General features: G+C 43.8%; 1 protein-coding gene across 1 annotated transcript; it reads left to right on the top strand.

The window, feature by feature from the left end:
* Positions 1–361: 361 nt before the first annotated feature.
* On the top strand, positions 362–25,553 carry LOC123856210 (zinc finger protein 501-like). Its single transcript, XM_064580282.1, has 5 exons — positions 362–631; positions 17,584–17,664; positions 20,843–21,161; positions 22,470–22,596; positions 23,469–25,553. Exons 3-5 carry the CDS (start codon positions 21,129–21,131, stop codon positions 24,749–24,751), a joined length of 1,443 nt encoding a protein of 480 aa, XP_064436352.1. The 5' UTR covers positions 362–631; positions 17,584–17,664; positions 20,843–21,128; the 3' UTR covers positions 24,752–25,553.

The following is a 25,553-nucleotide window of genomic DNA, read 5'->3' as shown; positions in this document are numbered from 1 at the left end:
CATCTGAAATATGCTTAGCCTCTGGGAGCAAGCTGAACTTCACGGAGTCCGAAGTAACAGGTCCCCACACGATTGGGTGAATAGCTACAGGCAACACACAACACTACCCCCAAAACTTGAGTTCTGCTTCTTTAAGAAGGGACAAGGACCCTTTTAATCTCTTGGACTTGTGGACACCATCTCCCAGCGCAGCTTGCGGGTCTAAAATTGTGGGTCGGCTGCCCAGCGCCCTTACCCGCCGCGTCTGAATCCAGGCGAACTACATTAACCGGTAGGCTCCGCGCCTAACGGCCGCCTCGCTGAGCCAATAAAGGTTCAGGACAGGGGCCTTCCGTGTGGGACGCCGAGCGCGGGGCGGGACTTCCGGCGTCCTCCTCCGGGCGGTCATTTTGGCTGCTCCCCTGTGTTCATCCGGGCAGAAGTTCCGGAGCGCAGGGTGTGCGCGAGGTGCCTTGCAGGAGAGGGACTCAGAGGAGTCCTTGACCCAGCCATACAGAGGCGGGTCTGAAGCTAGGCGACGCCGCCCGCGGTGCCCCGCACCGGGGCCGGTGTAAGAACCTTCTGCCCGCTCCCGGCCCCGCTCCGCCCACAGGCCCGGATGGCGGCAGCCGCGCTGAGGGACCCGGCTCAGGTAAATACTGCGTTTTCCGCCCCTCGCCGCCACCCGGATCCTAAAGCTCCGCTTGAGGGGCGCCTGCTCACGTGCTCACATCCCGGGTCTTACTGTCTAGGATAACGAGGCCCTGGTAGGTGGGGTCCCGTTTCTGACAATGGCCCTGAATAAACCTGACACCTCAGCTTCCCTGTTTAATTTACCGACGTGATTCGGTGTGGGGGCGTGTTCGGTTTTACTGTTGGGAGTCGCTGTGCGGTAGCGTTACCGGCGGAGGAACCGACCTGTGCAGAGGCGTGGAGGTGCCACCGAGCCGGGAGTATTCGGGAGAGCTGGGGGCTGTTGTGCCTGCGGGGAACAGTGTTTGAGGCGGAGTCACACCTGGAATAGCAGGCCGAGGGTTTTGCCTGCATTCTCAGGACTCTGGAAGCTGAGGATAATTTTACACAAAGGAGCGACACGAGTTACATTAGGGTTTTACAAGCTTCCCAGAGGTGGTTGGTTGGAAAAACAGACTGAAGGAGGGTCATGGAGACATGGAGGCATTAGGAGGTTGAATCTTCGAGGACCCAGAGCTAGTAAGATGAAACACTGAGGCATAAAAGGTAGACATCCAGTTATAAATTCATGGCTTACCGGCCAGGCGTAGGTACACAGAGGAGTCTGAGCCCGTCGAAACCCTACATTGTATTCAATGACCCGCCCGTTAAAACATGGCTACAGACACACTTACGGAACCTACGCAGGAATGTGTAGGGTGTCCTGGTCCCTCACTGGCTCCTACTCCCACTCATATATTCTCCGTTGTAGTGTCCCGGGACTCTACATGCCATTCTTCCAGACCTTGGGTCTGGGGACCCTGGAGAAACCCCTGGCCTTCGCCCTGGGTCCGTAGGAGGAATTATATGGAGGTATTTCCATTTTGGGCAGCTGATGTAAACAGGTGTTATCTCAATACAGGGGTGTAAAAATGTTTGGAGAGGTGAGCTGGGAGCATTAAGGAAACCATAGATTCCCTTTCCTTCAGGTGGGAGCAGTAAGATGGGATTCAGGACTGGAATGGCTGCCTGAGAAGTTGGTTATCTGTACTGGAGGTGGTGGGAACTTTGGATTAGAGGAGGGGGATGACCTTAGCCAGCTCTCAACAGGCTTCATCTGGCTGCACTGTAGAGAACAGATTGTGAGGATGAGGGAAGAGGAAGGTAAACTAGGGTGGAGTCCACTGTAGTGGGCCAGTTGAGGGTTCATGGGACAGAGTGGTGGCTTAGAAGTGGCTGGATTCTGGATCTGTTTTTATTAAGAGTCAACTAGATTTCCTAATGTGCAAGGGAAGTCATATGATTGGTCTGCTTGTATTGCTCTATTAGAAAATACCACAAACTCGGTGACTTATAAACCACAGAAATTTATTTCTCACAGTTCTGGAAGCGAGAAGTCCAAGATCAGGATGCCTGCATGGTCAGGTTCTGTGTCTAGTAAGGGCCTCCTTCCTAATTTCCACCCAAAGGCCCCAGCTCCTAATACCATCAGTTTGTGGGGGGTAGAGTGTCAAAATATGAATTTTGGGGGGACATAAACATTTTTTCTGGAACAGTGAGAAAGTGAAGCACAGGATTCAGAGATGACCCTAAGGTTTTGATCTAAGCAGCAGGAAGGATGAAAATTTCAACTGATAAGGGGAAGTTCACCATAGAGTAATTTTAACTGGGGATATCAGGAACTTTCTGTTGGCTCTTTTAAGATCTGAGGTGTTTCAGAGACCACTGAGTGAAGGCACCAAGTAGGCAGCTGGACACGCATCTCTGGAATTCTGGGGGGGAGTTCAGGATGGAGACATCCAACATATTGTGGCTACTGTATATGTCCGGGTAGGTGAGTTACATTTGGGAGGGGCAGTCTCTAGGTAATGACGGTAAAACCATTTCCAGACTAGGGAAGGAAAGGTGGTGGCTGGGAACTGGGCCTCTTGCTTGGATATCTGGTTGATGGCATTGAGTTTCACATACTTAATTAAGTTAGAGAAGTAAATGGCATGAAGGGAGAAAATGTCAAGGACAGGGTAGACTCAGAACTAATGAAGGGTACCAGTAGAAGAGTGGACATGAGATGGGTACAGAGGCATAGGAGTTGGCACATTAATACTCAGTCCTTGGAGCTAGTATTTATTCCATTCAAAGGACTTCGTGGATTTTGTGGCAACCTTGGTGGGGCCTGGGATATTTCATTCAGTCTGGAGGATAAGGTTAGAGGGGCAAATCCGTGAGAACCACTAGGACTCAGATGGGTGGCTAGTGGGGCTGGGCTTTGAATGAGGGTTACATCAAAAGAGGAAAGTTCTGACTGCAGAATGATCAGCAAGTGCAGCACAGAAATGGAATGAGGCCATGGGTATCTGAAATCTGCAGGTCATTCTGGGCTGTGAAGGTTGGAGCAAGAAACAGACTTTTTTTTTTTTTTTTTTTTTTAAACAGACACAGCAAGAGAGGGAACACAAGCAGGGGGAGTGGGAGAGGGAGAAGCAGGCTTCCCGCCGAGCAGGGAGCCCGACGTGGGGCTCAATCCCAGGACCCTGGGATCATGACCTGAGCCGAAGGCAGACACTTTTTTTTTTTTTAAAGATTTTATTTATTTATTTGACAGAGAGAGACACAGCGAGAGAGGGAACATGAGCAGGGGGAGTGGGAGAGGGAGAAGCATGCTTTCCGCCAAGCAGGGAGCCCGACGTGGGGCCCGATCCCAGGGACCTGGGATCATGACCTGAGCCAAAGGCAGACGCTTAACGACTGAGCCACCCAGGCGCCCCAAGATTTTATTCTTTTTTATGGCTGAGTAATATTCCTATATATATATATATGTGCCACATTTTCTTTATCCATTCATCTATTGACGGACAGTTAGGTTGCTTCCATATCTTGGCTATTATAAATAATGCTACAATGAATATAGGGATGAATATATCTTTTCACTTTAGTATTACTATTTTTGTTGTTGTTGTTGTTTTTAAAGATTTATTTATTTATTAGACAGAGAGAGACACAGTGAGAGAGGGAACACAAGCCGGGGGAGTGGGAGAGGGAGAAGCAGGCTTCCCGCTGAGCAGGGAGTCCGATGCGGGGCTTGATCCCAGGACCCTGGGATCATGACCTGAGCCGAAGGCAGACGCTTAACGACTGAGCCACCCAGGCGCCCCCCTAAGGCAGACATTTAACAACTGAGCCACCCAGGCGCCCCAGCAAGAAACAGACTAAAGCAGGAAGCAGGGAGGACTACATAGCAGGCTTCAGAGCTGCCTCTGACAGTGAGGATCATCAGAGGAGGATCAATTGGGTCTTGATTGGCTTTATAAGAACCTCTCTGGATACCATGCAGTAGGTAACATGGGGAGACCCAGGGAGATGCCTGTGCCTTCCTGTGGTGCAGGAAGTGACTGTGGCTTCTAAACAGAAGCAAGGAAGAGCCTCTCCGGGAAACTAAGATATTTAAAGGCAATCCTATATGCTGTAGTTAACACACACAAGCATTGGGAATATGCATTCTCAGAAGAGATTTGAGTGACGCCAGAACCTCTAAGCTAGGGAGATTAGTGAAGGTCTTCACCTGCACAGGCCCAGTTCTTAATGACTGGAACTGTTGCCTGTTTTTTCAGATGCCCAAATTTTGCAAAAGATTGCAGAGCATACAAAGGAATAAGGAAACTTGGCCCAGTCAGAAGAACAAAATAAATTGTCTGGAAACTGGCCCTATAAAAATGTAGACCTCTGAATTACTTGACAGAATTTTAAAACAACTGTGCTAAAGATGCTCAGTGACTTAAGAGAACACAGACAACAATATCAGAAAACAATTCATGGACAATGTGAGAATATCAACATATAGAAACTGTAAAAGAGAACCAACCAGAAATTCTAGAGCTGAATAATACAACAATTAACTGGAAAATTTATTAGAGGGGTTCAGTAGCAGACTTGATCAGGTAGAATAAAGAATCTATAAACTTGAAGACAGGTCATTTGAAATTGTCAAGTCAGAGGAGTCACTCTTAAGGGACTTATGGGATACCAGCAGGCTGACCAATATATGCATTATGGCAGGCCCAGAAGGAGAAGAGAGGGACTTTATTTGCAAAACATATCCAACAGAGGACAAGGAGCTAAAATATATAAAGAACATTTATAACTCAATAGTTACAAACAATTAAAAAAAAAAAAGGCCAAAAATGTGAACAGATAGTTCCAAAGGAACTTATGGCAAAAAATTACATAAAAAGATGCTGGAAAGAGTCATTAGGAAAATGAAAACTTAAACCCATAATGACTTAACCACTGTGCACTTTTAAAATCATTAAAATTAAAAACTCTGACCATACCAGGTGTTGTCAAGCATGTAGAGCATTTGGAACTCTCATCCACTGATCGTAGGAATGGAAATTGTACAAGCACTTTGGAAGGCAATTTGGCAGTGTCTTTAAAATTAAACATACAGCTTTTATACAACCCAGCCATCCCATTCCTAGGTATTTATCCAACGGAAATAAAAGCATATGTTAATGCAAAGACCTGTGAACAAATGTTTAAAAGCAGCTTTATTTTTAATGGTAAAGGGGGGAAAACCCAAAGTCCATCAAAAACAGTTGAATGAATAAACATATTATAGTACCTCCATATAATGGAATACCACTCAGAAATAAATAAGAATTGTCTTAGTCAGCTGTAACAAAATACCATAGACTGAGTGGCTTGAAGAACAGAAATTTATTGTTCACAGTTCTGGAAGCTGGGAGGGCAGTCCAGATCAAGGAGCTTACTGCTTTGGTTCCTGGTGAGGACTCTTCTTGGTTTGCAGATGGCTTTTTTGTGTCTTCACATGATGGAAAGACAGGAAGTGCAAGTTCTTTGATGTCCCCCCCCTTTTTTAAATTGAAGTATAGTTGACATTAATATTAGTTTCAGGTGTACAACATAATGATTTGACTATTACATTACAAAAGGGGCGCCTGAGTGGCTCAGTCTGTTAAGAGTCGGCCTTCGGCTCAGGTCATGATCTCAAGGTCCTGGAATCGAACCCCTGTAGGGCTCCCTGCTCAGCAGGGAGTCTGCTTGGCTCCCTCTGCCCCTCCCCTTGCTCGTGCTTTCTCTCTCTCTGTCTCTCTTTCTCTCAAATAAATAAATAAAATCTTTATACACACACACACATTACAAAATGCTCATCATAAGTATACTTTACCATCTATCACTAAACAAAGCTATTACAGTATTATCAGTGATTCTCTGTGCTGTACTTCTCATCCTTGTGACTTGTTTTAGAGCTGGAATTTTGTACCTCTTAATCTCTCTCACCTATTTTGCCCATCTCCCCACACTCCTCTCCTTTGGCAACCACCAGTTCTCTGTATTTAGAAGTCCGCTTCTGTTAGTGCTGTTGTTTGATTGTTTTGTTTTGTAGATTGCACACATAACCGAAATCATATGGTATTTGTCTTTCTCTGACTTATTTCACTTAGTATAATACCCCTTAGGTCCATCCATATTGTTGTGAATGGCAAGATGTCTTCTCTTGTCTTTTTTGTTTCTTGTTTTTTTAAATAATCTCCATGCACAGTGTGGACTTGAACCCACGACCTGGAGATTGAGTCACATGCTCTACCAACTGAACCAGCCAAGCGCCCCCTGATTTAATTTTTTAAGTGGCTGAATAATATTCCCTTGCATGCATATACACACACACACCCCACATCTTTATTCATTTATCTATCAGTGGACACTTAGGTTGGGTCAGTATTTTATCTATTGCAAATAATGCTGTGGTAAACAGGGATGCGTATATCTTTTTGAATTAGTGTTTTTATTTTCTTCAGGCACATACCCAGAATTGGAATTACTGGGTCATATATATTTCTATTTTTAGTTTTCTAAGGATCCTCCATACGGTTTTCCAGAGTGGCTGCACCACTTTACATCCCCCCTGCCACCCCCAAACACACACAATGCACAAGAGTTGTCTTTCTGATACTAGCCATTTTGACTGGTGTGAGATGATAAATCATTGTGGATTTGATTTGCATTTCCCTGAAGATTAGTGATGTTGAGCATCTTTTCATATGTGTTGGCCATCTGTATGTTTCTTTAGAAAAATGTGCATTCAGGTCTTCTACCAATTTTTAATTGGATTGTTTGGGGGTTTTTGGTGTTGAGGTGTGTGAGTTCTTTATATATTTTGGATATTAACCCCTTATTGGATATATCATTAGCAAATATCTTTTCTAATTCAGTAGGTTGCCTCTTTGTTTTGTTGATGTTTGGTTTGCTGTGTGCAAGTTTTTTAGTTTGATGTAGTCCCAGTTGTTCATTTTTGTTATTTCCCTTTTTTGAGGAGATATATCTAGAAAAATGTTCCTAAGGCTGATGTCAAAGAAATTACTGCGTATGTCTTTTAGTTATATGGTTTCAGGACTTACCTCTAGGTCTTTAATCCATTTTGAGCTTATTTTTGTGTATGGTGTAAGAAAGTGGCCCAGGTTCATTCTTTTGTATGTAGTTGGCCAGTTTTCCCAACACCATTTATTGAAGAGACTCTTTTTCCCCATTGTATATTCTTGCCTCCTTTGTCATGGATTTTTGACCATATAAGCATGGGTTTATTTCTGGGCTCTATTCTGTTCCCTTGAGTTATGTGTGTATTTTTTGCCAGTACCATACTGTTTGGATTACTGTGGCTTTGTAGTATCATTTGAAATCTGGTTGTGATCCTTCCAGTGTTGTTGTTCTTTCTCAAGCTTGCTTTGGCTATTTGTGGTCTTTTGTGGTTCCATACAAGTTTTAGGATTCTTTGTTCCACTTCTGTGAAAAATACTCTTGATATTTTGATAGGGGTTGCATTGAATCTGTAGATTGCTTTGGGTAGTATGGACATTGTAACAATATTAATTCTTCCATTCCGTGAAGGGGTATATGGTATATCTGTGAACATGGTATATGGTATATCTTTCCATTTATTTGTATTGTCTTCAGATTCTTTCATCAGTGCCTTACAGTTTTCAGAATATGAGTTTTTCACCTCCTTGCCTAAACTTTTTTTTTTTTTAAAGATTTTATTTATTTATTTGACAGAGAGAGACACAGCGAGAGAGGGAACACAAGCAGGGGGAGTGGGAGAGGGAGAAGCAGGCTTCCCGCAGAGCGAAGAGCCCGACGCGGGGCTCGATCCCAGGACCCCGGGATCATGACCTGAGCCGAAGGCAGACGCTTAACGACTGAGCCACCCAGGCGCCCCTCCTTGCCTAAATTTATTACTAGGTACTTTATTCCTTGCCTAAATTTATTACTAGGTAACTTTATTCCTTGCCTAAATTTATTATTAGGTACTTTATTCCTTTTGATGCAGTCATAAATGGAATTGTTTTCCCAATCATTTATTTATTTATTTATTACGATTTTTTTTAAACCTATTTTCTTTTTCTGCTGGGTTATTAGTGTATAGAAACACGACGGATCTCTCTCTCTCTTTTTTAAAAAGATTTATTCATCTATTTTAAAGAGAGATCATGAGTTGGAAGGGCAGAGGGAGAAGGAGCATGGAGCTTGATGCGGGGCTCTATCTCACAACCCTGAGATCATGACCTAGTGCCACCCAGGCGCCCCCCTCTTTTTTTTTTTTAAAGATTTGTTCAGCTATTTTAGATAGCATGAGCATGAGCTGGAGAGGCAGAGGGAGGGGAAACACAACAGATTTCTGTATATTAATTTTGTATCCTGCAACTTTATGAATTCATTTATTAGTTGGAGGAGTCTTTAGGGTTTTCTATATATAGTATCATGCCATCTATAAATAGTGACAGTTCTACTTTTTTTATTCCAACTTGGATGCCTTTTAGTTCTTTTTCTTGTCTGAATGCTGTGGCTAGGACTTGCAGTACTTCGTTGAATTAAGCTGGTTAGAGCGGGCATCCTTGTCTTGTTCTTGATCTTAGAAGAAAAGCTGAAGCTTTTCACCATTGAGTTTGATGTTAGCTGTCATTTTTTCATATATGGCCTTTATTATGTTGAGGTATTTTCCCTCTGAACCCACTTTGTTGAGAGTTTTTATTATGAACGGGTGTTAATGATCTTTTTAATGTATGTTGAATTTAGTTTAGTTTAAATTAGCAATTTGTAGAAGACTTTTGCATCTGTGTTCATTAGGGATATTGGTCTGTAATTTTCTTTTTTTGTAGTATCTACATCTGGTTTTGGTATCAGGGTAACTTTGAGGAATGAATGTGGAAGCATTCCTTTTCTATTCCTTTTCTTTTTTTTTTTGGTAGTAGTTTGAGAAGGATAGGTGGTAACACTTTAAATGTTTGGTAGGATTCACCTGTGAAGCCACTGGGTCCTGGACCTCTGTTTGTTGGGAGTTGTGGGTTGTTTGGGGGCGGGTGGGGGGGAGTGGAGGAGAAAGGGAGAGAGAGAGAGAGAGAGAGAATCTTAGCAGGCTTCACGCCCAGCACAGAGCCCAATGTGGGGCTCAATCTCATGACCTTGAGATCGTGACCTAAGCGAAAATCAAGTGTTGGATGCTTAACTGACTGAGCAACCCAGGCGCCCCTTTGGGGAGGTTTTTGATTACTGATTTAGTTTTGTGACTAGTAAACAGTCTGTACAAATTTCCTATTTCTTTGTGATCCAGTCTTGGAAGGTTGTATTTTTCTAGGAATTTGTTGGTATATAATGAATCCTTTATATTTCTGTGATATCAGTTGTAACTTCTCTTTCATTTCTGATTTTGAGTCCTCTTTTTGCCTTGATGGGTCTGTCTAAAAGGTTTATCTATGTTATCTTTTCAAAGAACCAGCTCTTAGTTTCCTTGATCTTTTTTTTAGTGTTCTTAAATCTCTATTTCATTTATTTTCATTCTGATCTTTATTGTTTTTTCATTCTAGTAACTTTGGATCTTGTTTGTTCTTTTTTTTTTTTAGTTACTTTAGGTATAAGGTTAGATTGAGATTTTTCTTGTTTCTTGAGGTAGGTCTGTATTGCTATAAACTTCTGAGAACTGCTTTTGCTTCATCCCAAAGATTTTGAAGTGTTACATTTGTTTTCATTTGTCTCCAGTTGTTTTTCAATTTCCTCTTTGATTTCTTTGACTTCCTGTTTAGTAGCATGTTGTTAAGCCTCCATGTGTTTGTGTTTTTTCCATTTTTTTCCCTTGTAATTGATTTCTAGTTTCGTACTGTTGTGGCTGGAAAAGATACTTGATACGATTTCAGTCTTCCTTAAATTCACTGAGACTTGTTTTGTGACCTAACATGTGATCTGTCTTGGAGAATGTTGCATGTGCATTTGAAAAGAATGTGTATTCTTCTCTTTGGGGATGGAATTATTCTGCATATGTCTGTTAAGTCTTTGGGGTCTATTACCACCGTTTCTTACTGATTTTCTGTGTAGACAATCAATCCGTCGATGTAAGTGGAGTGTTGAAGTCCCCTTCTATCATTGTATTCTGTTAGTTTCTCCCTTTATGTCTGCTAATCTTTGCTTCATATTTTTAGGTGTTCCTGTGTTGGTTGCATAGATATTTACAATTGTTATATTCTCTTGTTGGATTAATTTCTTTATAATGATGCAGTGCTTTTCTTTGTTTTCATTGCAATCCGAGTTTTAAGCTCTACTTTGTTTATTATAAGTATTCCTACCCCAGCTTGTGTTTCACTTCCATTTGCATGGAATATGTCTTTCCATTCCTTCACTTTCAGTGTGTATGTGTCATTAGGTCTGAAGTGAGTCTCTTGTAGGCAGCATATAGATAGGCCTTGTTTTTGTTTTTTAATCCATTCAGTCACCCTGTGTCTTTTGATTGGAGCACTTAGTCCTTTTACATTTGAAGTAATTATTGGTAGGTATGTACTTACTGCATTTTGATTTTTTTTCCCTTTTTTTGGTAATTTTTCTGTTTCTTTCTTCTGTGCTCTTATCTTGTGATTTGATGACTTTCATTAGTACTACGGTTTTCTGGTTTTTGTGGTTACCTTGGAAGTTCATATATAACATTCCAAATATATAGTAGTCTCTGTTAAGTTGATGGTCACTTAAATTCACACACATTCTAAAAGCACTACATTTATTACTCCCCCCTCTATGTTTTATGTATAGGATGCCATATTTTACATCTTTTTTGTGTGTATTGCTTAACTTATTTTTGTAGGTAAAATCGATTTTACTACTTTTGTTATTTAGCCTTCATGCTAGCTTTATAAGTCATTGATCCACTACCTTTATTATATATTTATATTTATTACTGGAACTTTTTTCCTTTCATAATTTTCTTCTAGTTATGTTTTTGTCTTTTCTGCTGAAAGAAATGCCTTTAACATTACTTGTAAAGCCAGTTTAGAGGTGATGAACTTTAACTTTTGTTTGGGAAATCTTTATTTCTCCTTCAATTCTGAATGATAATCTCTTGCTGGGCAAAGCGTTCTTGGTTGTAGGGTTTTTTCCTTTCAGTACTTGGATATATCATGACCCTCCCTTTGGGCCAGAAATATTTCTGTTGAAAAAATTCTGCTAATAGCCTTATGGAGTCTCCCTTGTGTGTAACTATTAGGTTTTCTTTTCCTGCTTTTAAGATCATCTTTTTTTTTTTTTAGAGAGCGAGAATGAGAGAGAGTACATGAGAGGGGGGAGGGTCAGAGGGAGAAGCAGGCTCCTCGCTGAGCAGGGAGCCCGATGCGGGACTCGATCCCGGGACTCCAGGATCATGACCTGAGCCGAAGGCAGTTGCTTTAACCAACTGAGCCACCCAGGCGCCCTAAGATCATCTCTTGACTGAGGTTTTTTTCTATTTTATTTAATTATTTATTTATTTATTTTTAAAGATTTTATTTATTTGAGAGAGAGAATGAGATAGAGCATGAGAGGGGGGAGGATCAGAGGGAGAAGCAGACTCCCTGCTGAGCAGGGAGCCCGATGCGGGACTCGATCCTGGGACTCCAGGATCATGACCTGAGCCGAAGGCAGTTGCTTAACCAACTGAGCCACCCAGGTGCCCATGGTTTTTTTCTACTTTAATTATTACATGTCTTTGTGTGGATCTGCTTGGGTTCATCTTGTTTGGGGCTCTCTGTGCTTCCTGGGATTGGATGTTTTCTTTTCCCAGGTTAATAAAATTTTCAGCACCATTCTTTCTCTCTTCTCCTTCTGAGACTCCTGTAATGTAAATGTCTCAGAGGTTCCTTAACTTATCCCAATTTTAAAAAGTACTTTTTTCTTTTTGTTGTTAGACTTGGGTGCTTTCCACTGCCATATATTCCAGATCACTGATCCATTCTTCTGCATCCTTTGATCTGTTGATTCCCTCCAGTGTGGTTTTCATTTTAGTTACTGTATTCTTCATTTCTGGTTCTTTTTTATATTCTGTATCTCTCTTTTTTCTTTTCTCTCTCTCTCTTCCCCCCCCTTTTTTAAAGATCTTATTTATTCGTTTGTCAGAGAGTGTACAAGCAGCGGAAGCAGCAGGCAGAGGGAGAAGCAGGCTCCCCGCTGAGCAAGGAGCCTGATGCGGGACTCAATCCCAGAACCTTGGGATCATGACCTCAGCCCAAGGCAGATGCTTAACTGACTGAGGCACCCAGGTGTCCTTATATATATATATATTTTTTAAAGATTTTATTTATTTATTTGATAGAGAGAGACACAGCGAGAGAGGGAACACAAAAGCAGGGGGAGTGGGAGAGGGAGAAGCAGGCTTCCCGCGGAGCAGAGAGCCCGATATGGGACTCGATCCTAGGACCCTGGGACCATGACCTGAGCCGAAGGCAGTTGCTTAACAACTGAGTCACCCAGGCGCCCCTGTCCTTATATTTTGTATCTCTTTATTGAGGTTCTCACTGAACTCATCCACTTTTCTGTCAAGACCAGTGAGCATCTTTAGGACCATTACGTTGAACTCTTTCTCAGGTAGATTGTTTCATTTCGTTCTTTTTTTCTGAGGTTTGTCTTGTTTCATTTGAAACATATTCCTCTCTCCACGTTTTGTCTGACTCCTTGTTTGTTTGTATGTATTAGGTCAGCTACAGGTCCTGGTCTTGAAAGTAGTGACCTTTTATGTAGATGGCATCCTGTGGGTCTCAGTAGTGCAGTCCCCCCAGTCACCAGAACCAGTCACTGTAGGGTGTGTCCCCTGTGTGTGCTTTTGGAGCTCTTTTGTAACTGGCCAGGGACTGCTGTGGGCATGCTGGTGGGTGGGGCTGGCCCTCAGCCCATTCTACTGCAAGTGGCTGGCTGAGAGACCAAGCTGTAGCTGCTGATGGTATGCTGGTGGGTGGGGCCGTTTCCTCCTCCCTGGGGCAGGAGTCCCTTTGAAGAGGTGCCTGTCCCAGCTGGGGCTGCCCATGCGCTGTGGCAAGACAGGAGCTGCTTTGGAGGGGATGGGTAGCTTAGGTGGGGTGGGTTTGCAAGGGAATGCTAGGGTCGGGGAAGCAGAACTGGCTCCCAGAAGCATCCAGCCAGCTAGGCTGAAGGAGAGCCAGAAGAATGGTCTCTGCCAGCACTTTTTTTTTTTTTTTTTTTTTTTTCCTTCTGCCAGCACTTCTTTGCCTTGAGAAGGTTTCTCCAGATCCTTTCTTCTCTGGCACATACTCCAGAATTAGTAAATCTTCACCTGTGACCTAGGTGCTTTTCAAACTGCGGCCTTTTGTGCTAGGTTTCAGACTGAGTGTTATGGTATGCTGGCCCTTTAAGAACAGAATCTCCATTTTCTGTAGCCTCTGGCTCTCCCATTACCATGTTAAGCCCTGCTGATTTTCGGATATCTCAGAGTTAAGCTCTGCTCATTTTCAAAGTCAGACTTTATGGGGCTCATCTTCCTGTGTAGGTCCCCAGGGTCAGGAGTGCCCAATGTGGGGACTGATCCTCTTACCTATGTGCCTGTGATATCCCTCCCACTTGTGGTTTGCTGTGCGAGGCGTTTGGTTCTGCACCACATCTCTAACCCCCCTCCTACCCTACTCCGTTTGGCTTTTTGCTTCAGCTGTGGAGTAAGTGTTCTGGTCTTGAGGCCGTTGTCAGAGTAAGTTGTGTTATATGTAGTTGTTGCCTTGGTTCATCTGTGGGTGGTGAGCCCTCCTCTTCCTACTCTGCCATCTTCCCCTCTGGTATTTCTTATAAAGGCAGTAATCGCATCACGAGAGTCCCAACCAGATGGCCTTATCTAACATAATTACCTCCCCATACCCTACCTTCTAATTCCATTACATTGAGGTTAGGGGTTCAACATATGAATTTGGGGGGCACATATCCACTGCTTAATAGGAATGTAATAGGGATAATATGCACCAACATGGATGAGTCTCTAAACAATTAGGCTGAGTGGAAGAATTTAGACAAAATGAACACACAGCATCGTTCCATTTATTTAAGATTCTTGAAAATGCAGAGTAATCCGTTATCACAGAAGCAGATCAGTGGTTTCCTGAAAATGGTGGTTGAATGAGTGAGGGACGTAGTGGAAAGGATTATGAGAAAATTTTGGATGGCGACGAATGTTTCCTGTCTTGATTGTGGCGATGGTTTCGGTGGTATATATCTGTGTTAAAACTCGCCACACTGTACACTTTCAATGTATTCACAGCTTAATACAACCACAAAGATACAGATAAATAAAAAATACATTTACTTCCAGCAAGGTAAAGTATCTGAGGAGGATGGTTGGAATGAAAGCAGTAAGGGGGAGCATAGAATCCTGAAGAAGAGGGGAAACAATTTGTTTCTTTTTTCTCTTTCTCTGCCCAATGGTATCAATATGCAGTTAAGGATAAAGCAGAAACCCCCTAAAAAGATGGAGTTCTTGGAGTCACTGTCATATTAGGAGGGCCTAAGGTGGACCCAGCACCAGATATTCCTAAACTCATATGACCCAGTGTTATTGTTAATGAGAGGGAAGGTTTGTGCTGGATTTGGGGAGTTACAGTAGTTTCTAAGCCAATGGGATAAGTAGAATAATGTCCCACTTACACAGCAAAGGAGAGTTAAGGTAGTAGTAGGTAAAGAGTGCTAATCAACTGACCTAGAAGTAGAGAGACGATGCTGGATTACCTGAGCCTGCCCAGTGTAATCATATGGGTTCTTGGATGGGGAAATGATAGGCAGAAAATGGAAAGTGTCTGAGTGATGCAGGGTGAGGACAACTCAGCTGGCCGTTGCTGGCTTTGAGATGGAAGGGGGCCATGAGCCCAGGTCTGTGGGTGGCCTCTAAAGGAGGCAAAAGAATGAATTCTTTCCTAGAGCCTCCAGAAAGGAAGTTAGCCGTGCTGACATCAGTGAGACCCATTTTGGACCTCCGACTTCCAGAACTGTAATATAATAAGTTTGTAGTGTTTAAGCAATAATAAGAAACTAAAAAGGCCAGTTTAACATTTTAAAATTACACTCAGTTGAAATAGTGCATTACCAACCAGCATACTTAGGGTTGCCAGATTTAGAAAATAAAAATACAGGACGCTCACTTAAATGTGAATTTCAGATAAACAATATTTTTTTTTTTACTGTATGTCCCCTGCAATATACCTTATAAAATTATTCATCTGAAACTTACATTAAACTGGATATCCTATGCTCTGTCAGGGAACTCTAGGTATACTAGAAAGCACTATGAGCATGTTTTGCAATCCTGGTTATTCTTTATAATAAAGAAGGATAAAAAGAAACGGGCATTTATGACTTAGCTGACTGCTGGTAGGATAAAACCTGAAAGCACACAAAATACTGGTATACAGGTAAGTGTCCACTTAGCTTCAGGCTCTTAGGAGAACCTTGTGAATGACTTGGGAGACATTCTGGGGCCTTGATGCATTTATATGCAATTGCACTACTTTGAGTCAGAATAACCGAATCTTTCAGGATATACAATTGGATCAGCTTTAGGAGCAGTCACCAATACCCTTCCCTACTTACGCACAAATACACAGACACAGGACTATGCACGCATGCATGCAGATGGTGGAACTGGCAGACACGCTTGCTGCAGAAGCACATGTGAACATCCATGAGGAATCACATCAACATTTTGTAGGGTACCTGTCTGGAAAAGTGTGTGCCTAAAACCTGAGGGACAGACATCACATTGTAAGGTTTCATAAGGCTGGGGTAGGGAGGACTTGTGGAGAGACGGGGCTATTCTGTAAATTTATGAATTTGTGACTATGCTGTCAAAACATGTAGAACTGTACACTAAGAGTGCATTTTTCAGCTATTGTTTTAAATAGGGCTGTCATGAAAGGACTTGGCAGCAAGCATTTCACGTGGCTATTTGAGGACAAAGCAACTCCGGCAGAGAGATCTGAAGTGTGCTCAGGCAATGTCAAAGTAGTCCTGTTTGGTTTTAAGGAGAATACATTTGTGAAACAGAAGTACTTTTCCCAAATGTATAATTTCTGGTCTGACATCCATAATGCTAAAATAAAAGGCTTTTGGAAATCTTTCCTTTTTGATTTGTGCGCAAACCACACTTCACTTTTAGAGGGGCGCGGTGTCCTCTCCATGGCTGTTGTCATCTGTTTGCAGCAGTTATATTCTTGATTTAAAATTAACTTCTCTTGCGTTATCTGGGTGACTCAGATGGTTAAGTGTCCGCCTTCAGCTTAGGTCATGATGTCCGGGTCCTGGGCTTGAGCCCCACACCTGGCTCACTGCTCCGTGGGGAAGTCTGCTTCTTCCTCTCACTCTGCCCCTCCCCCCGCACTTGTGCACTCACGCTCTCAAATGAATAAATTTAACTTCTCTTTTTAAAATAAGTATAGAGGGCGCCTGGGTGGCTCAGTCGTTAAGCGTCTGCCTTCGGCTCAGGTCCTGGGATCAAGCCCTGCCTCGGGCTCTCTGCTCCGCGGGAAGCCTGCTTCTCCCTCTCCCACTCCCCCTGCTTGTGTTCCCTCTCTCGCTGTGTCTCTCTCCGTCAAATAAATAAATAAAACCTTTAAAAATAAATAAATAAATAAAATAAGTATAGATTCACAGCATAAATAGTATAGAAGTCCCATGTTCCCTTCACCCAGCCTCCCAAAATGATGACCTCTTAGGTAGCTATAGATCTTACTCAGTTTCTAACTTGCACATGTGTATGTACTGTTACAAAATTTTCCCCATACAGAGATTCAGATCACCACCAATGCAATCAAGATATAAAACTGGTTTTGTGACTGCAAAAACTTTCTCATGCTGTTTGTATTCACACCAATTTACACTCCACCCCGCTCCCTGTCCTCTGAAAAGCACGAACTAATCCATTCTCCATCTCTGTAGTTTTATGAAATTTTTTCCTACTAAATGTAACACGCTTGAGAGTATTCCATTGTATGGATGTTGAAGAATTTTTTCAGTTATTCATCCGTTGACATTTGTTCCTAGTACTGTGCTATATAATGAGTAAAGATACTGTGAACATTGATTTGTGAATATAGGCTTCATTTTTTTATTTTTAGGAATTTTTATTAAGCACACAGACTGATTTTCCATTTATAATATAAATATTTCTATTTATTACTTATTGTTGAATTGTCCTATAATTTATAATATATAATTTAAATTGAAACAATTTGTTTCATTATGTGAACAAAGAAATTCTCTGGTAGGAATAATGATAATGACCCAGTCTGCTGGCCCAGTATTCTTTCTTTCTTCATCACTAAAGTCAGCCTTAGCATGCTGTCTAAATTGATAAGGTAGTTTCCACTAACTCAAGTCAGAATATTGTCTTTCTCAGACTAGAGTTGGGGTCCTTGGAGATGCCTCACCCTTTACCTCAGACATTTCTACATGAGTTCGTATCAGTTTTGTTGAGAAGCAGAACATTAAGTACTTGAGGGAAATGGACACGTTTTCCCTGCGCTGTTGCAGACAGATTGAGCAGCTTAGGAGGCATCAAAACTTTACAGCATCGGGGATATTGATATAATGTGCTTGAGCCTCATGGTGGGCTTGACTCCACCTTGTCTTTGTTCTTTCCAGATACAAGCAGAGGGGTCATTACCTTCTCAGCAGTAGCTCTCTTCTTGTGAGGCGAGGGCCGTATGCACCATCCTGATCCTGGTGAGTATGTTTGACCCTGTTTGTGGATCCGAGCTCTCGGCTCACGACCACCTCCCTTCCCTTGTGTCTTCATCTTTCTCAACATTTCTGCCCTTTCTACCTCATTAGCAGTGACAGACGTGTTTCTCTGTTCTGCTTTGGGGGCAAGGAAAACTTTTTCCACATAGCGTCTTTGGACTCTAAGTTCCCTCCAGAATATGCAATTGTGTAGTATTTAGTAACACTTTAAAAAATATTTGTAGTCTCATAAACTGTGCCAGTTAATCTGCTGGGAATAATTTTAAATTCAGTGTTGAGTAACAGTTGTAGGATACAAAAGGAGCCATTGTGTAAGCAATTAATTCAGAGAGAATTTCATGATTTTGGCTTTTTGACAGTAGAAATCCTATGCTGATTTGAATTTTAAACTAATACCCAGCATATTTATTTTATGAACACATTGGATGAAAAATGTTGTGTGAAGAGACAATGCATGTGGACTGTGATGAATAATAAATGTCTGTCTAAATAGCATTTTTAATCTAATGCTACGAATGACAGGGAAAAGAGCACATTCCTTGGGTAGGGACCTCTTTCCCTCTTTCCCTATACACTCTGAGCACAAGAGGTTTAAAAAATGGGAGAAAGCTGGAGGTTGATTCGTGTAGTTCGAGCTCAGTTCCAACTTTCTGTCTTCTGAGGGAGGACACTCCTTTTCTAAAAAGTTTTTGCTTTTGTCACATAATGGACGCTCCAAGGAAGGCTCCTTTCTGCCTGTGCTGCTGCGTACATTTTTAGAGCCATCACCAGGCATAGATTTGGTTCTAGACCGCGGCAGTAAAGCAAGTCAAATGAAGTTTTTGGGTTCCCAGTACATATATAACAATAAGCTAGGTTTACCCTTTACACTGTAGTCTTTTAAGTGTACAGAAACCATTAGGTCAAAAAACAACCAATATTCAGACCTTACTTAAGAAAAATATTTTCCTGCACACCCTTCATCTGAGCTTTCGGCGAGTCCGCATCTTTTTGTTTGTGGCTCAGGGTGGCTATGGCAATTTCTTAAAATAAGACAATGAAGTTTACCCTAGCAGTTGACTCTTCCTTTCAGAAAAACCTTCTTTGTCAGTGGTCATTTCAGCATCTTCACCAGGAATAGATTCCATAGCAAGAGACAGAACACAAGCAGGGTGAGTGGGGGAGAGGGAGAAGCAGGCCTCCTAATCCCAGGACCCGAGCCAAAGGCAGACGCTTAACGACTGAGACACCCAGGCGCCCCTCATCCGTTCAAGTTTTATCATGAGATTGTACCTTACAGCCATTCAGTCACATCTTCTTTACTTCTAATTGTTTTGCACTTTCCACCCCACATCTACTGTTATTTCTTCCATGGAAGTCCTAAATCCCTTCTCTCGCCTTAACAAAGACTGGAAAGTCAAAAATTATTCCTTCATCCATGGGCTACAGAATGGATGTTGCGTTAGCATCTCCATCCGAGCTCTTGGGTGATTGGGTGACCAGGTGCATTGTCAGGGAGCAGTCGGGTCTGGGCTTTGTTGTTCCATTTATACCTCAGGCAGAGTGGATTCAGCTTAACACTGGGCCTCTAACAAGACAGTTGTCCTCTCCTCTGAAGCCAGGCAGGCTTGACATCTCTAGCTCTGAAAGTGCTAGATGGCATCTTCCAACAGAAGGCTGTTTTGTCTACCTTGAAAATTTGTGGTTTAGTGTAGCCACCTTCGCGACTGATCTCAACTAATTGTCCAGATCAGCACTAGCTGCTTCACCTTGTATTTTCCTTCAACCTCAGGAACCAGCCTCTCTGCTGACTTTCAGCTTGTCCTTCTGCCGACTCCTCACCTCAGCCTTCCTAGAATTGGAGACAGTTAAGGGTTTTGGCTTAAGGGAACTTTGGGGCCACTTTGATCTTCTTTGCAGAGCACTACAACTTTCTTATCAGTAGTAAGGCTGTTTTGCTTGCTGTTTTGCTTTCTTTCCATTTGTGTGTTCACTGGAGTAGCACTTTTAACTTTTATTTATTCCCTGCAAAGGCTTTTTGTGGTTATTTTGCATTCACAACTCGGCTACACTTGGCTATCATTTCTGTGATTTAAAGTGAAAGATGTACAAGGCCCTTCTTTTCACTTGTGTTCTAATGTTATTAATAGGCATAATTTCACTATTGTCTTGTCGGAGGGAAATAAGGAAGCCTGAAGGTGGAGCCGTCAGAACAGATACCACACCATTTATCAATTCCAGATGGCCCTTTGACTAGGGCTTCATTACCTGGAAATGACAAACCTGCTAAGTTGTTCCACAGGAGAGTTAGTTATGAGCTTTAGAGTGTTTTCTAATTTAAGAGCCAAAAAAATTCTTCATGCAATTGTTTTGGGAATGTTCTTCACACACACACTTGTGGGAGGGCTTCTCCTTCCCAGGCGCTTCAATTTACATGGCATTTCCAGTGAGAAACTCTTAGCATCTCTGATGCCATATCATTCATATACATGCAGATTACCAAATCACTGTGACAAAATAAGACTAGGTATGTGCTCTGTGGCACCTCAGTTCAGGAGTAAGTAGCTCACACTGTCCTTAATGGATTTGTATCTTCATCTGTTCAAACCTCCTAGGTAGATAGAACTACCTCTACGGAAGTGAGTACTCGTGTATTCTCAGTCCTTGCAAGGGAGTATCCCTTTTACGGTGGGTTCTGCATAAAGCTTTGTAAGCTAGGGAGGCACAGCTGGTGTCAGTGAATCTCTAATAGGACATGGAATTTGGTTTGGAACTTAACTAGCATTTGCAAAGTCTGGAGACCACTGTGCATTGAGAATTTGGTTTTGAAAGCTTTGAATCACTTTCTTGGCTTTAAGGCTATTATAGTCCCCCTCATACTCCTCCAAATACCAGAATCAGTGGCTTTCTGATGTTGGACAAAAGCACAGAATGGGCAGTGCACCTTGAGAAAAGCAAAAAAGTAGGAGGTGAGGTCACATCCTTCCCAGTTTCTCCCCCCCAAGGTCAGACACACTGTTATGAGTAACTCTATGGAATGGTACGTCCATTTGGATTTGTAACCTTTGGGAGTGTGCTTAAAACATTAAAGTGATCAGTTGCAGGCAACTCCCCAGGACACAGCCCCCTCACAACACTTCCCAGTGGCCCAGGACTTTCTGATGTGTGGCACCCTTCGCAGAGGCCTGTGGAGCGCAAAGAACGGCATTGCCCAGAGGACCGTGCACCGAGTGACGCCCGCGTGGAGCCAATGAAGGTCCAGGAGACGGGCGTTTCCGTGTGTGCCATCACGTCGGGGCAGGACTTCCGGGGTCCTTGTGGCAGTTGTTTTGGCAGCTCTCAGGTCTGTTTCCTGTTCAGAGGTTCCAGAGCACAGGGTCAGGACAAGGTGACGACTGGGGAGGCACGAGAGGAGGCATCCCCGCGGCACTGCACTGCTCCCGGCCCTGCTCTTCCCACAGAGTCCGATGGCGGCGGCCACACCCAGGGACCCACCTCAGGTAAATGCCTAAGACCCTCAAGACGCCTGCTTGCATCGCTGCGGCCCAGGCCAAACCTGGTCTCCACCATAAGCAGGGAAAGGCCTGGATTCACAGGCCGAGGGACAATCAGGAACAGTGGAGATGGGAGCTCATTGAGCCCCACACCTCTACTGATGTACTGATGAAGCACTTTTGGAGCCCGACATGTAAGGGGGAGGGTGTCCAGGACGGTGGAATGACATCAAACTAGAGGTGATATGGGTGGAAGTGTTTGCAGGTCTAGCAAAAGTCAGCAAAATGAGGTGGTCATGGGACACAGCTACCAGTATGGCTGAGCTGTACGTGTTCTTTCCTTCTGACGGCTTGGATCTTACGTTACTGCAGAGATGTAAATCGTGGCCCTGGAAGTAAGAGAAAGTGTTGGGTGGGTTTTAAGAGAGTAAGGTAGACACAACAGGAGGAGACAGGGATGACCCCAGGGCTTTTTGTCTCAGCAGCCATATTAAGAGAGCCTGACAGGTTTCAGAAAATACTACTCCATGCCGGCAGTAGGTGGGCAGCTGGATATAAAAGTCTACAGATTTGAGGTGGGGTTCAGCCTTAGACACATAGGTGGAACTTTGTGTCACATGGAGGAAGGGAAATTCAAATGATGGTGAGAAGATTATTAAAAGGCTCAGCAGAAGAGGATGGGTACTGAGAGTCTAGACCTGCTTTTTGCAGCAAGTGGTCTCTCAAACAGAGGTAAGGGACAGAAGACTTCGAGGGGAAGAGAAGACATGAACAAGCTGCTGCTTATTGATGGCATCCTTACCTGGAGCCTGGTAGATGAGCTTAATTTAAGGGTTAAATACGGTTAAATACTTGGCCGGGTGTTCTGTTTAAATATTCATTCCCCATATCTGGATATAGGGATATTGGATTTTAAATTTTAGTGGGCTTGCTCTAGTATCCTTGATAGTAGACCTGAGGCTGCCCTAGGCCGTGGGCTCTGACTTGCCAAGCACGCATGATGCCATAAAGCTATAAAAGAGCTGTGTGAGCTCATGGCTCCCATCTCCTTGGTATTAGGGACTGAGGAGCAGTAGTTCAGGCTGTCTTTGGCTGTGCCTGGTGAATGCACTGGGGAGGTTGTTGAGGCCTTGCCCCCTGGCCATGAGCTTAAGATTCTGTCTGCCCCCACGCCTCTTGTTTAGAGGGCTGGACATGTCCTCTAAGGTGGGAGGCCTGGGAGGAGGATGAGTGGGGCAGGCGGGTGCTGGGACTGGAGTGTGGGTGCTTTGGAGGACGGCTGTTTGTGGTTTCATCTCTCCCCAATCATGGCAGGGTAGTGTGACCTTTGAAGACGTGGTTGTATACTTCTCGTGGGAGGAGTGGGGGCTCCTGGATGAGACTCAGAGATGCCTGTATCATGATGTGATGCTGGAGAACTTTGCACTTGTGATCTCACTGGGTAAGAACCCCACCCCTCCCCCAGCCAGATTCTGCTTTTTTTCTCACTTTTGGGTCATGGGTACTGCCATCACTAGGAGTGGGCTCAACAATAACCCTCTTGTAAAGCTGCCTGCAAAGCCCCCAGGAGCCTGATGGATTAGCATTGGCCACTCTTGTCCACACTCATGGCACCTGCCCAGGTTTTCTCCCTTCTCCTTAGAAGCTCATGTTTCTTCTTGTCTGAGGCCCCCAGTTGCATTGAGGACGATGGGCTGTTCCCGTGGGGTCTGCTTAGAGTATGTTCTGGTTTTGGTACTGCATAGAATTTGCTCTGGGGCATCACTGGTCCTGTCATTGCCTCATCCAAGCCCCAGTTTTCAGCTGGGGGTTAGAGGAGTCCAGGATCCTTGATGGAAGTGCCCACACCTCTCTCTCCCTTTCCTTTCCTCTTCCTCAGTTTTCAACCCCTTGCACTGCTTCCACCTTTCATACCTTCACACCTGTTTCTCAACATTAGGATACACCTCTCCTTAGTCTTTGCCTAGCAGTCTAGTCACTTGCAACCATCTGTTCCTGGCCCTAGGCCTAAACTTCCACCCAGCACTCCCAGCCCTGCTGCAGGCCCGGGGCAGAGGAGTGAATTTGAGACCCTGCTGCTGCTTCCTGTGCTTCACACACCTCACCGCCGCCCCCCCCCCCCCATCTTGTGAGGCCTCCCTAACACCTGTGACTTTACAGTTCCGGGACTCGAGCCCCTTTTATCAACCTGACCCCAACACCCTCTTTTTGAAAACATATCCAGTGGCCTTACTCAACTGTGCACGCCAGAGATTTGTGACCGCTTCCACCAAAGATAACACACATTTCACACCAGCATTTCTGTACTTTCAGGTTGTTGGTATGGAATGGAGGATGAGGAGGCCGTTTCTGTGCAACAGATGGCACTGGGCAAGACTCCAAGTCCAGATTCCTCCGTTTGGAGAGCTCAGCCCTGTGAGAAGTGTGTCTTGCTTGGGAGAGACATTTTGTACATGGCTGAGGACCAAGAATCACATCCTGGGCAGAAATCCTACACCTGCGAGGCATGTGGGAAACGACTGTGGTTCAGTGCAGATCTTCACCAGCACCACCAGCACAACGAAGAGAAGCCATTCAGATGGGACATGGAGCTTGTGACAAGCTACAAACTGCATGTGTCAGGGAAGCCTTTCCCCTGTGGGGAAATTGGGAAGGACTTCCTGGCCATATTGAGTCTTCTCCAGCATCAGGCCACTCTCAAAGGGGCCAATCCACACAGCAGCTTGGAACTTGAGGAGTCCTTTCAGGGTAGAGAAAGTCCTCACACATGCAGCAACTATGGGAAATCGTTCAGCTGTGAATACAAACTTTTCCAGCATCAGCAAGTTCACACCAGAGAAGGTTATCAGGACTGGGATAACTGTGAGAAACCTTTTAACCAAAGCTCCACCCTTACTAATTGCCCGAGAGCTTACCCAGGACCAAGGACTTACGAGTGTAATGAATGTGGGAAATCCTTTAGCCAAAGCTACAATCTCATTCAACATCACAGAATTCACACTGGCGCAAGGCCTTATAAATGCAGTGAATGTGGAAAAGCCTTCAGCTTCAAATTCAGACTTGTCCAGCACCTGCAAATTCACACTAGAGTGAGGCCTTATGCGTGTGGTGAATGCGGGAAAGCCTTCAGCTACAGCTCTACTCTCATTAAACATCAGAGAGTTCACACGAGAGAAAAGCCTTACAAGTGTGGGGAGTGTGGGAATTCCTTCAGCCAAAGCTCCAACCTCATTCAACACCAGAAAATTCACAGCGGAGCCAGGCCTTACAAGTGCAATGAATGTGCAAAATCCTTCAGCTACAAATGCAAACTTGTTCAGCACCTGCGCATTCACACAGGAGAAAGGCCTTATGAGTGTGGCGAATGTGGGAAATCTTTCAGCCACAGGTCCACTCTCAATCAACACCAGAGAATTCACACTGGAGCCAGACCTTATAAGTGCAGTGAGTGTGACAAATCCTTTAGCCAAAAGTCCAACCTCATCCAGCACCGGAGAGTCCACACAGGAGAAAAGCCTTACGAGTGTGGGGAGTGTGGGAAATCCTTCAGCCAAAGCTCCCACATCATTCAGCACCGAAAACTGCACACCAGATAACCTCATGAATGCAGTGGGAAAGCCTTCCCTATAAGGTCTAACATTCACTATGAGGGAACCAACTAGGATATTATATAAACCAGGGGTAAGAGAGCCCCCCCAAAGACTTCCCCTGCTCTCTCTTGAACTTTCTGAATGAAGGGCTAGCTGTTTCCCTTCTTCCTCACAAAGTTTCTGACCCAGTTTTGATGAAGCTTGGGGGGGTGGGAGTTCAAAATACTACTTACCTTCCCAGGCCTCCTAGAGTACCATGAGAACAGCATAATCTCTGTGTCACCACATACTGTGGAACACTAGGGTGGGGGAAAGTTGTCCCAAGTACTGCAAAGGAATCATGTGCCTTCATGTGTGGGTTCACTTTTCTGGGTATCACTGCTTGTAGTAAGAGGACATAGAGGGGCCAGGTGACTTGTACAGAAACAGGACTGTAGGATGATACAGGAACTTACATCCACAGATATTCCAGTGACCATGCCTGTGGTTCAAGTTTATAATACTCCACATCTGTAGTTGAGGAACCTGAGGCTGTTCTCAGACTTAAGTTTTATAGTCCAGAAAATGGCAACAGGATGTTGCTCACCAGGATCAAAATTATCTTGAATTCTCAGTGATGCAGGGCATCCCTTCCCTGACGTACAATGAGGGGCGATGGACTTTTGTGCAAAAAAAAAGTGGGGGGACCTAAGACCTCTATTTGATTTTTTTAATAAAGCTTTATTGAAGGTTAATGAACAGGCTGTAAAACTGCACATATTAATTGTATAACCGAACCACAGATGGTAATAAATCTATATATATATAA

The sequence above is a fragment of the Mirounga angustirostris genome, unplaced genomic scaffold, assembly GCF_029215605.1.
Source record: "Mirounga angustirostris isolate CCGP_5_RB_7025 unplaced genomic scaffold, mMirAng1.0.hap1 SCAF_16, whole genome shotgun sequence".
NCBI classification, from domain to species: domain Eukaryota; kingdom Metazoa; phylum Chordata; class Mammalia; order Carnivora; family Phocidae; genus Mirounga; species Mirounga angustirostris.
This window is presented reverse-complemented; position numbering and strand designations above follow the sequence as displayed.

Coding starts and splice junctions, on each gene's coding strand:
- LOC123856210 (XM_064580282.1), top strand. CDS start 21,129: ATGGCGGCGGCCACACCCAGGGACCCACCTCAG. Junction 21,162..22,469: donor CACCCAGGGACCCACCTCAG/GTAAATGCCTAA, acceptor CAATCATGGCAG/GGTAGTGTGACCTTTGAAGA. Junction 22,597..23,468: donor TGCACTTGTGATCTCACTGG/GTAAGAACCCCA, acceptor CTGTACTTTCAG/GTTGTTGGTATGGAATGGAG.